Source organism: Sylvia atricapilla, unplaced genomic scaffold (assembly GCF_009819655.1).
Source record: "Sylvia atricapilla isolate bSylAtr1 unplaced genomic scaffold, bSylAtr1.pri scaffold_67_arrow_ctg1, whole genome shotgun sequence".
Classification (NCBI taxonomy): Eukaryota; Metazoa; Chordata; class Aves; order Passeriformes; family Sylviidae; genus Sylvia; species Sylvia atricapilla.
The window spans coordinates 46,450-58,621 of record NW_027077154.1 but is presented as its reverse complement, the minus strand read 5'-3'; the positions used below and the strand labels follow the sequence as shown (position 1 = coordinate 58,621).

The following is a 12,172-nucleotide window of genomic DNA, read 5'->3' as shown; positions in this document are numbered from 1 at the left end:
GTGGCACAGTCATCTCCTTCCCCTGCAGGGCAGGACTCTGCTCGGGGCCAAACTGGGCCAGGGCCAGCGGGTTGTGCTCACCTGAGGGCAGGTGAGGGGCAGGTACCTGAGCAGGGATGCTCCACCTGTGCAACAGGGCTCGGGGACAGCTCCCCAATGACCCCAGGGCTTGGGGACATCCCCCAGCCCCATCCCAAATGACTCTAGGGCTTGGGGATATCTCCTAAATGACTCCAGAGCTTGGAGATATCCCCTAGACCCATCCCAAATGACTCCAGGGCTCAGGGGACATCTCCCAGATGACTCTGGGACACAAGAACATCCCCTAGCCTCATCCCAAATGACTCCAGGACACGGAGACATCCCCTAGCCCCATCTCAAATGACTCCGGGGCTCAGGGGACATCCCCTAGCCCCATTCCGAATGACTCCAGGACATGGGGACATCCCCCAGCCCCATCCCAAATGACTCCCGAGGGGCTCAGGGACATCCCCCAGCCCCATCCCAAATGACTCCAGAGCTCGAGGACATCTACCAGATGACTCCAGAACACAGAAACACCCCCCAGCCCCACCCCAAGTGACCCCCGAGGGGCTCAGGGACAGCCCCCAGCTGAGCCCCGGTGGCAGCAGCCCCCTGTGCCCACCCCGTGCCCCCGTACCTCCGTGGCTGGGCACTGCCATGCTGTTGGCCAGTTGGTAGAGGCGCTGCTGCTGCTGCTGCTGCTGCTGCTCCTCGAAGGAGCCGTGCTCGTTGAGGGCCGACATCATGCGCCTGTAGTGCTCCTCGGGGGTCATCTGCAGGGCCACCGCCGCCTCCTCCAGCGTCTGCGAGGTCTCTGCGGGGCACAAAGGGACACTCAGGGCCGGGGCTCCTTCTGCAGGCAGCAGCTGACACAGGAGGGGGCACCCACGCCCAGGGGATGTAGCTTGGATGTTGGGGAGAAGGTTGGTTTTTTACAGACAGGGTGTGGTGAAGCAGCCCCTGTCGCCCTGATGGGGTTTTTTTCAGCTTTCTGATGGTTTAGGGTTTGTGCTGGAGCCTTGTCACAGCGCTTTGGACCATCAACAAAGAGCCGTGGTTTGTGAATTGTGTGCTCCTTCCACGGGGAACTTCAGGTTTGGAAGTGTGGAACTTCCATGGTTTGTGAATTGTGCGTTCCTTCCACGGGGAACTGATGGACTTGAGGTTTGACCAGAGGGGTCACAGAGGTGCCAACCTCATCCCCCAACCCCTGAGCAAACCCCAAACACTCCATCACTCCAAACCCCAAAATAAACTCCCTTCTTCCTCCTCCCACAGGTGTGAGTGTGACCTTCTCCACGGGTGACACGTCCCCACACCTCCAGCGGGTGTTTCCCAACAGGGAAAAGGGGCTCACTTCACCTTTCCACCCCCGTCAGGAAGTTTTGCTGGAAGGTTCTGGGGGTTTCTCCTGGGGATTGGCTCGGGGCCAGCACAGGAGTGTGGATTGGACTGCAGGAATGTAATTCTGAGTTTGTTATTCCTCTCCCTGGGCCAAAAATCCCACCTAAGCTGTTCAGTGCTAAAGAGAGGACAAAGAAACTCCCCGGTTTTGGAGGTGTTGTGGCAAGCAGGAGGTTTGTCTCAGTGCTGTGTTCAGCTTTTTGTTCTTTGTATTATTTTCCTTCTTTAACACAACCTTTTTGATTTTCCAAAGCACACCCCATCAAGCTCTCTCACTAATTAGCATCAGCCACGTTTCTGCCAGGCTGGACCCTCAGGAGTGTGGCTCAAACCCATAACAGGGTGATAAAATACTGGAAAAATAAAATTATTTTCATATAAAAATATAAAATTTATATAAAATTATTTTTTAGCTCTTCCAGTAATTTAATCCCTGAAAACAAGGCTGGATGTGGCACTGGGGGCCATGGTTTAGTTTGAGGTGTTTGAGGTTGGGTTGGACTCCAGGATCTCGAAGGTTGTGGATCTGATATTTTCTGAGCCTGAGAATTGCTGAGCTCTTCCCAAAGGGAACTTCTCAACAGTTTTTACTTTTTTCCCAAAAGAACCTCGTGTAAACAATATTCCTTTCCCATGACAACAGGGCACCCAAAAAATCTCCAGATTTCCACACAAGGAAAAGTCTGCACCCCAGGGGACAGCAGTGACACCTGCAGGGATGGTGACACCCCAGGGGACAGCGGTGACACCCACCTGCCCAGACACCCAGCGCAGGCACTTCCCCATCCGCAGCCATGGCCGGGCACCCCGAGGCCACCCCAAACCCTGTCCGTGTTCCCAGCACAGCACGGCACGGCACGGCACAGCCCGGCACGGCACAGCCCGGCACGGCACGGCACGGCACGGCACAGCCCGGCACGGCACAGCCCGGCACAGCCCGGCACATCCCGGCACAGCCCGGCACGGCACAGCCCGGCACAGCCCGGCACGGCACAGCCCGGCACGGCACAGCCCGGCACGGCCCGGCACGGCCCGGCACAGCCCGGCACAGCCCGGCACAGCCCGGCACAGCCCGGCACGGCACGGCACAGCCCGGCACGGCACAGCCCGGCACGGCCCGGCACAGCCCGGCACAGCCCGGCACGGCACAGCCCGGCACGGCACGGCACAGCCCGGCACGGCCCGGCACGGCACAGCCCGGCACGGCACAGCCCGGCACGGCCCGGCACAGCCCGGCACAGCCCGGCACAGCCCGGCACAGCCCGGCACGGCACAGCCCGGCACAGCCCGGCACGGCACAGCCCGGCACAGCCCGGCACGGCACAGCCCGGCACAGCCCGGCACGGCACAGCCCGGCACGGCACAGCCCGGCACGGCCCGGCACAGCCCGGCACAGCCCGGCACAGCCCAGCCCGGCACAGCCCGGCCCGGCACAGCCCGGCACAGCCCGGCACAGCCCGGCACAGCCCGGCACGGCACAGCCCGGCACAGCCCGGCACAGCCCGGCACAGCCCGGCACAGCCCGGCACAGCCCGGCACGGCACAGCCCGGCACGGCACAGCCCGGCACAGCCCGGCACAGCCCAGCCCGGCACAGCCCGGCACAGCACGGCCCGGCACAGCACGGCACGGCACAGCCCGGCACGGCCCGGCACAGCCCGGCACAGCCCGGCACGGCACAGCCCGGCACGGCACAGCCCGGCACGGCACAGCCCGGCACAGCCCGGCACAGCCCGGCACGGCACAGCCCGGCACAGCCCGGCACGGCACAGCCCGGCACAGCCCGGCACAGCACGGCCCGGCACAGCCCGGCACAGCCCGGCCCGGCACAGCCCGGCACAGCCCGGCACGGCACGGCACAGCCCGGCACGGCACGGCACAGCCCGGCACAGCACAGCCCAGCACAGCCCGGCACGGCACAGGGCCACAAGCACGGCGTTGTGTTTACTGTAAGCACGGCTCGGGTAATCGCTGCTCTCCGCCCGGGCCGCTCCCACACCGCTTTATCCGCGATCTTTCCCACAGGCAAAACCTCCTCATTATCGCCGAGAACTCCCCGGCGCAGAGTCCGGGCGGGCAGAGGGCAAAGGATGGCAGAGCCACCGCGGTGCTCGGGGGGACAGGGCCACCTCCCGGGTGTGCCCCACATCCACAGCCCTGCTGCTCCAGCCTCATCCAAACCCCCACATCCCCATCCCTGCTGCTCCCCCAAACCTCTGGGAAGGGACAGGGCCACCTCCTGTGTGTGACCCACATCCCCATCCCTGCTCCCCCAAACCCCCGGGGAGGGACAGGATCATCCCCCCGGTGTGCCCCACATCCCTGCTGCTCCTCCAGCCTCATCCAAATCCCTGGGGAGGGACAGGGCCACCTCCTGGGTGTGCCCCACTTCACTCCTCCTCCTCCTTCAGCCTCCTCCTGGGGAGGGACAGGACCACCTCCCGTGTGTGCCCCACATCCCCATCCCTGCTCCCCCAAACCCCCGGGGAGGGACAGGATCATCCCCCGTGTGTGCCCCACATCCCTGGTGCCCCTCCAGCCTCCCCCAAACCCCTGAGGAGCAGGGCAGGTGATGCTGTGCCAGGGCTGGCCCCAAAGCCATGGCGGTGGCACCTGTGACACGCACAGGAGCGCTGCTGGGAGGGGCTGTGGGGCTGGGACAGGTGAGACAAGGTGAGTGTGGGGCAGGCAGCGACAGCCCCGGGGCTGTGGGGCTGTGACATGAGGCGGGGCTGGGGCTGCCTCTGTGTGACACCAGTTTTGTGTGACACCAAAGGCACGGCACGGCCCAGCACGGGGCCTTCGGGGGATGCAACATTCCCAGGGGTTCATGAAACCGCCCACTCCCCAAAATACAGGAGGGAAACATCATCATCATCATCATCACCATCATCACCTCAACCTCCTCATCATCCCATCATCATCTCATCATCCCACTAATAATAATAAAACAATAATCAAATAGAGCGTACAAATAAATAGCAATGAATAACGAGTAGCGATGATGACAGTAATAACGACGGTAATTACAGTAATTATGATGATAATAAATAATTATAACAATAATGTTAATAATGACGATAATGAGGATGAGGATAATAATAATAATAATAATAATAATAATAATAATAATAATGATAATAGTAATCGAGTTTGAGCTACACAACATTTCAACACCCAAGGGCTGCAGCCGCGGCTCCAAGGCCAAAAGGAAAGGATTCCTGCAGCCTCAGCGGTGCCCCAGTGACACACATCTGCTCCCCGCAGCCTGCTCTGGGATCAGCAGTGGGGCTCCAGCAGTCCCCCAGCCCCAAAAATCAGCCCCCAAAGGCAGGGGCTGCTCTGGGCACAGCTGACCCTCAATCCCACCCCAAAACCGGCAGGACACCCTGGAGCAGCAGGGGAGGGAGCAGAGGGCAGAATTCCCTTCCAGGTCTCATCCCCACCAGGGAGGAGTCCCTCCTCTTCCTCTTCCTCCTCCTCCTCCTCCTCCTCCTCCTCCTCCAGGGATGCAGCAGCTCAGGGTTTCAGTTCCCTCCTGATGCTCTTACCCAAAGGTCTAAGGAGCAAAGCCACAGACCTGAGCTAGAAAAACACCGATTTTTTTTTCCCCCCCACAGCTGTGTCATTAGAGAGAGAGAGAAAAAAATTAAAAAAAAAAAAAAAGGGGGAGGGGGAGGGGATTTAATAACACTTAATTACCATAAACTCTATCGGATCAGCCGCAGAGCAGATTTCAGGTGCAGGCAGGGGAGGGAGGATGGGGGTGGCGAGGGGAGGCTCAGAAAGGAAGGAGGAATCCAGGGAAAGGCTGGATTTCCACGCTGAGAACTTGGAAGATTTCACATGACTCAGGCAGCAGTAATTCCAGCTTTGCCGGAGCTTTGCTGTCTGCTTTTGTCATTACCGGGGGTAATGCGGGAGGCTGAGCTCGCCAAATCTCCTGCAGCCGCCAGGTGTGAAATGGACTCTGGCATTGCCCCGGGGAGGCAGAGCCGAGCCCGGCATCTGCTGGGCTCTGTGCACACCCCCTGGGGACCCCCACATCCCCCTGGGGACCCCCACAATCCCCTGGGGACCCGAGCACATCCCCCTGGGGACCCCCAGATCCTCCTGGGGACCCCCAGCACATCCCCCTGGGGACCCCAAGATCCCCCCGGGGACCCCCAGCACATCCCCCTGGGGACCCCAAGATCCCCCCGGGGACCCCCACATCCCCCTGGGGACCCCCACATCCCCCTGGGGACCCCCGGATCCCCCCAGCCCCTGCCGGGCTCCTGCCCCACAGCCACAGGTCCTGCACAGAGCCAAGGACATTTCACAGCCTCCCCATGACATTTTCTCTGCCTCATCCACAGCCCCAGGCAGCACAGGAGCAGCCAGCCCTGGCCCTCCTGTCCTAGAACAAGCCCCTGACGGGCCAAGGTGCCCTTTATTCAACCCCAAATCTGAGCCTAAGGAGCTGCAGCGAACCCATCTCAGCCCAGAGCCTGGGCCAGGGCTTGGCCAACACATTTAGGGTTTTTCCTTTCCTATACCCATTTCCCCTAAAGCCCAGGCCAGGGCTTGGCCAGCAGCTTTTGGGGTTTTCCTTTCCTGTGCCCACTGTCCCCAAAGCCCAGGCCAGGGCTTGGCCAGCAGCTTTTGGGGTTTTCCCTTTCCTGTGCCCACTGCCCCATCCAGCAGCCTGGCTTTGGGGGGCAGTGATGCTGTCAGCAAGAACCAAAACCTCATTTCTTCTTCCCCTGGCCTAACTGGGACAGCTGCCAGCGCCACCAGCGCGTGGATGTCCCCTCCAAAGGAGAGGGACAAAGGGACAGAGGCTGGATCTCAATCACTCAGCTCCAGTTCTGGGCTCCCGTGTTCCCCAGGGACGCAGGTTTGGGGCTGGTTGGAACGCCCAGAAAGGAGGATGAGCAGCAGCAGCCTGTGAGCTCATCCCCAGCCCAGGGCTGAGCCCGGCACTGTTCCTGTGGTTCCCAGCTCTCCATCCAGCCCTGCTCTCCAGCTGACGGATTTTCCAGCTGCTCCAAGGGGAACCGGAGCACTGCTCCCTGTTTTCCCTTCCAGGGCAGGCCTGGAGGCGCTCCTGGGGCACACAAACCTGAGAGGGGATTCCACTGAGGAATCAGCTCCGGGCACTCCGATGGCACAGGGATCCTCTGCTCTGCTCCACCCCGTCCCAGACACGGCTGCTCCTCTGTGTGCCCAGGGCAGGGGGCTGTGCCCATGGCAGGGATGGGCAGGGGGCTGTGCCCAGGGCAGGGGGCTGTGCCCAGGGCAGGGGGCTGTGCCCAGGGCAGGGATGGGCAGGGGGCTGTGCCCAGGGCAGGGGGCTGTGCCCAGGGCAGGGATGGGCAGAGGGCTGTGCCCAGGGCAGGGATGGGCAGAGGGCTGTGCCCAGGGCAGGGGGCTGTGCCCAGGGCAGGGGGCTGTGCCCAGGGCAGGGGGCTGTGCCCAGGGCAGGGGGCTGCTGCCCCTCGGGAAGGTTTCCAGCCCCACACGTGTGCTCTTGTTCAGCCAGTGGCAGCAATTCCCTTGGCACAGCCACGGCAGCGGGAGCTGAGCCACGGGGTCACTGCTGCTTGGCCAGGGCTGCTCTTCCTCCTTCCTCCTCTGCCAGGGCTGCTCTTCCTCCTTCTTCTTCCTCCTCTGCCAGGGCTGCTCTTCCTCCTTCCTCTTCCTCCTCTGCCAGGGCTGCTCTTCCTCCTCTTCCAGAGGCTCCTCTTCCAGAGGCTCTCTTCCTCCTCTTTCAGGGTTCCTCTTCCTCCTCTTTCAAAGGTTCCTCTTCCAGGGGCTCCTCTTCCTCAGGCTCCTATTCCAGAGGCTCCTCCTCCTCCTCCTCTTCCAAAGGCTCCTCCAGAGCCAGACCAGCTGTGCCCAAGTTAGAACTGCTCCCAGGATCAGTGTAGGATGGAGAGGGGCAGATCCTGCCTGGGATGGTTTGGAGAGGGGCACATCCTCCCAGGGATGGTTTGGAGAGGAGCAGATCCTGCCAGGGATGGTTTGGAGAGGAGCAGATATTCCCAGGGATGGTTTGGAGAGGAGCAGATCCTCCCAGGGATGGTTTGGAGAGGAGCAGATATTCCCAGGGATGGTTTGGAGAGGAGCAGATCCTGCCTGGGATGGTTTGGAGAGGAGCAGATCCTGCCTGGGATGGTTTGGAGAGGAGCAGATCTTCCCAGGGATGGTTTGAGAGGAGCAGATCCTGTCTGGGATGGTTTGAGAGGAGCAGATCCTGCCTGGAGCCCATCACCAGGAGGTGCAGGAGCAGCACCCACACCAGGCTGCAGGAAAAGGGGTCCCAGGAGAGCCCCAGCAGGACACGTGGGGCTGATGGGATCCTGAATTCCAGCCAGTCCTCGCTTCCCTTCCCACTCCCAAGTCCCAAAGTGCTCTCTGGGTGCCACAGCCCCACAGCAGCAGCTCCCAAAGCCCAGCTGAGCCTCCATTAGTTTGGGAATGCTTTGCCACACCAGGTACATCCTCCTGTCTCCAAGCAGGGAACACGGGGACTGTGTTTTCCCCACGGCACAGGGATGCTGCTGGAATCACAGCAGGACGGGAGCTCACACAAACCCTGGGCCCCTCCTGTCACCTCCTTTTTCCCCACCCCAAACAGCCCCAAAGCACAGAAACCTCAGCCCCTCGCTGTCCCAATGGAATTCCAGCATCAGCAGAGCCTGGCCTGAGATTCCTGGCCTGAGATTCCTATTAGATCCCAAGCATTTAATAAAAAAAACCAGTGGGACGTCAACAAAAGCCCCAGCTCCCCATTTCCATTCTGTCCCACCTCCAAGTGGGAGTAGAAAATAAAACTTTGCTCGATCCAGGGGCTTCCTGGGAACCCCTCTGTTAAAAAGCTGGGGGAATCCCAATTCTCCCCTCTGTTTGCAGCTGGGGAAAGCTGGAACTTCGGAGCCAAGGAGCAGGATTTGGGTCCTGAGTGCTTCCTGCAAAGCCAAGGGCTCCTCACCCTGAACAGAACGAGGTCACTTGACCCCTGATGCTCCCCGTGCCAAAAACATCCCCCTGTGCCAGCCCAGGCACCTCTCTGGGGGTGAATCCCAAGGCAATCCCTTGGTTTCCCGGGGCTGGTTAAAGCTCAGCCCGTTCCCAGCCAGGTCACACAGGGGCTGCTCCCGGACTCCGTGCTCAGTCACACACTGGGAATCACCAGGGGCACAACCTCAGCAGGGACAGCAAAATCCAGAACGTGTCCCAGGAGCCTCGTGGAGGCCGACGGAACAAATCTGTTTATGAGCCTCTGGAAGGGTCCATAAACGGATCTGCAGCACACCTGCACAGCCACCAGCAGGAACACGGCAGGGACAACAGGAACAGAGCAGATGGGGGGGGAAAAAAACAGGAAAACACAAAGAGGAGCAGCTCCAAGGGTTCCCAGTAAAACCTGAGGCATTTCTGCTGTTAGTGAATGGGCAGGAAAGGGTTACACCAAGAGAGGATTTAGTATTTTGCACAGAGTGACACCAGCCCTCAACATCCTCTCGGAGAATTCTGCCTTCAGACGCACGTTTGGGCACAGGGAGGGCAGAAAGAGGAACAATTCTGTGAAATCACCTGCAGGACAGATCCCCACCACGCATCTTTATAAAAGCAGAATAAAAAGGACGTGGTTTAAAGAGGCTTCAGGACAAAGTGCTGCCAGATTTTTTGAGATTTTTTGAGATTTTTTTTGAGATTTTTTTTTTTTTTTTTTGAGATTCCCTGGCGGGGTGATTGGGAATCCAGCCCTGGAAGAGCCTCAGCTGGACTCCAAAGCCTTGGAGCAGGACCCAGCTGCTCTATTTGGGATTTTTCGTGGCCAGAAAGTGCAGGTTGAAGCACGGGGGGATGGAGGTGGGTATCACTGACAGCTAATTAGTCCGATATTAACAACAAAGCCTTTAAGTAAACGGCTGCAAAAACCCCTCATTTACTCAACCTGGAGACAAACTCATTAAGTGCAGGCTCCATTAACCCAGCCCACTTTGCAGGTCGTAAAGAAAGTTTAAAAATCATGTTTATAGGAAAGAAGTGGAAAGCAAAGCAAGAGATTTAAAAAAAAAAATTGAAAAAAAAGAGAGAAGAACACAACAAACCAACCCCTAAATAGAGAAACCTTCTGCAGATTCCATCTCTATAGGAACGGTGCCATAAATGCATAAGAGAAAACTCAGTAGCCCCATTCTCCCTGACAGGCTCCTGGGTGGTTTTTTTTTTTTTTTTTTTTCCCTTTAAAGGAGCAGATGCCAGCACGATAAACCCCGTGTGTACCTTTCATATTTAAACGTGTAAAATCAAGACAATTCTGCCTGAAAAAAAAATATAGAACACCCCAAAAATCCACCTCGAAGGCTACAGCCTGCTTGCCTTTTTTTTTTTTTTTAATCATCGAGCAATTACTGTAATTAAGAGGCAATCCCTCTGTCGCCCTCCGAGGAGATAAAGGAACAAACAGAGCCTTGGTCGCCTCCTCCTGCACCCCCGGAGCCAGACACAGCTCCCAGCCCTCCCTCCTTAATTTCAATTAAGTTCCACTCAGGGGAAAGGAGAAGAAAAGGGGAAGGGGATGGGGGAGGGAGAAGCAGCACTTACCCTTTGGGGACTCACTTCGGGCTTTCTTGCTCTCTAAAGGACACTCACTGCTGCTGTTGGGAGAACATACTCTTCTCTTGCCTAAAATTTCATCTGGGAGAGAGAGAGATGAGGAAGCTGAGTGTCAGAGAAGGCTGCACTTTCCTCTTTGCAGGAGCGACCAGAGAGACTTTTGGTATTTTGCTGTTCTCTCTCTCTCTCACACACACACACAGACACACTGATATTACAAGCAGAGAGAGAGAAAAAAAAAAATGAAAGTAAGAAAAATCATCATCTCGAGAGCCTTGATCTGCTTTCCTAATCACGCAGCCCAAAAGCACATAATGACTATTCATACACTGATCAATGCAACGTTTTCCAGCCATAAATTCTGAATCCAGTTGATTTCCTTACTGAGTTTCATCATTTGCTCTGGTGCCTTTTGTCCCCCCGGTGTTTCCACTCCTTTCATGCCCTGATGCAAAGCAACTGGGGGAGAGGAAGGGTTGGAAAAAAAATAAAATAAAAACAGCACAGGGAAAAAAAAAGAAAGAAAGGGGAAAAAAAAAAAAAAAAAAAAAAAAAGCACAACAGATCTCTGAATCTTCCTACCACAGTATCTGTGTCTCTCTCCCTCTCTCTCTCAGTCTCTCCCCCTCCTTCCCCCCTCCTCCTTCAAAACCTCAAGGTCCTCAGCAATCTTCCCCCCTCTGGATTGCACGGAAACACTCAAAAGCCTTTTGCATTACTGCAGCCCTCCGAAGCACCACCAAATCTCTAATACACAATTACAGCGTCCCCCGAGCAGATTTCCAATCAATATCCTCCCCTAATAACGCCGGGGAAACTGAAAGCATGATGGTGCATATGGGCAGGAAGGAAGAGCCTGTTTGTCACTGCGAGCATCAAACCCTCATCTATCAAGGGCTTGTTAAAGATGCAGCATCTTAAAGGGGAAAAAAAAAATTAAAAATTAAAATAATAATAAAAAATAAATAAAAACCCTCTGACAAACAAGCGGCAGATTGGAGTGAGGATGGATGGGATCTGCCTGTGAGCCCAAACACAGCCAGGCTGCCTCCCAGCGTGGGGGTTCAGGGAGGTTTTATAAACCCCTCGGTCTTATTTATAACAACAACAACACCGTTCTCGCTCTTGCAGGGGACATTTCCAGCCAAGCGGCTGTCCCCTGCGCTCAGCATCACTCCCCATCAGCCGAGTGCAGCCGAGCAGCGCAGGTTGTGCCTTGGCAGGGCTTTATCAGGGAGCACAGCCCGGGGCAGGGCTTTATCGCAGCCCCAGGTGCCTCTGCCTCTGCTGCGAGTGGCAGTGCAGGGCTTCCAAAGAGCACGGGTTGTCTCTGAACTCGGCTTGTCCCCAAATCCTTCACAGAGCTGGCACAGAGCCTCGGGATGTGCAGAGCCAGGGATGCAGAGGGGACTGGGGACAGCACTAAGAGCAGTGGGGACAGCTCTCTGAGCACTCCACATCCTCACCCCGAGCGCACAACGGGGACGTTCTCACCCCTCCTGCCTCAGTTTACCCCTGCCGGCCCCTCTCAGCTTCCCAGACTGGGAGGGAGCTGGGGCAAGGAGCCCTTTGGAACGCTCCATCCCTCTGGAATTCTCCATCCCTCACCGCTGCTTTTCCTGGAAGCTCCATCCCCCTGCCACTGCAAACCCTCCTGTCGTGCTGGAGGCCAACATCCCGCATCCTGCCCCTCCTCAGGGCTCTCCCCAGCCAGCATTTGTGGCTTTGGAATGAAAATCGAGTCCCCCCCTGCTCCTGTCGCCCCTCCCAGCCCGGGCAGGGCCGCAGGCAGAGGAGTCTCCATGGAAAAGAGCTGGTGACAGCAGCTCCATGTGACAGCACTTGGAATGGGAGCACTGAAGATTCCTGCCTTTCACAGCTCTGCCAAAGGCACCTCGTTCCCCCCGTCCCTGTTCCCTCCCGCTGTTCCTCGCCCACCCCCGGGCCCATCTGCCGGCAGGCACTCGCTCGGGGCCCTGCTATTCCCGGATATTCCCAGATATTCCCGGATATTCCCGATTCCCAGATATTCCCTGCTATTCCCACCTATTCCCAGCTATTCCGGATATTCCCTATTCCCAGATATTCCCTGCCATTGCCTGCCATTCCCATGCCATTCCCAGATATTCCCTGTT

At 57.8% G+C, this 12,172-nt stretch overlaps 1 protein-coding gene across 1 annotated transcript in view; it reads right to left on the bottom strand.

The window, feature by feature from the left end:
- The window catches only part of SAMD11 (sterile alpha motif domain containing 11), a gene marked incomplete at its 5' end in the record, with an annotated part of 64,465 nt that overhangs the window by 22,225 nt on the left and 30,068 nt on the right, over positions 1–12,172 (bottom strand). The window contains 2 exons of the mRNA XM_066340341.1: positions 662–838; positions 10,026–10,118. Of these exons, the coding sequence (XP_066196438.1) occupies positions 662–838; positions 10,026–10,118 (270 nt within the window). The remainder of the gene's footprint in view (positions 1–661; positions 839–10,025; positions 10,119–12,172) is intronic.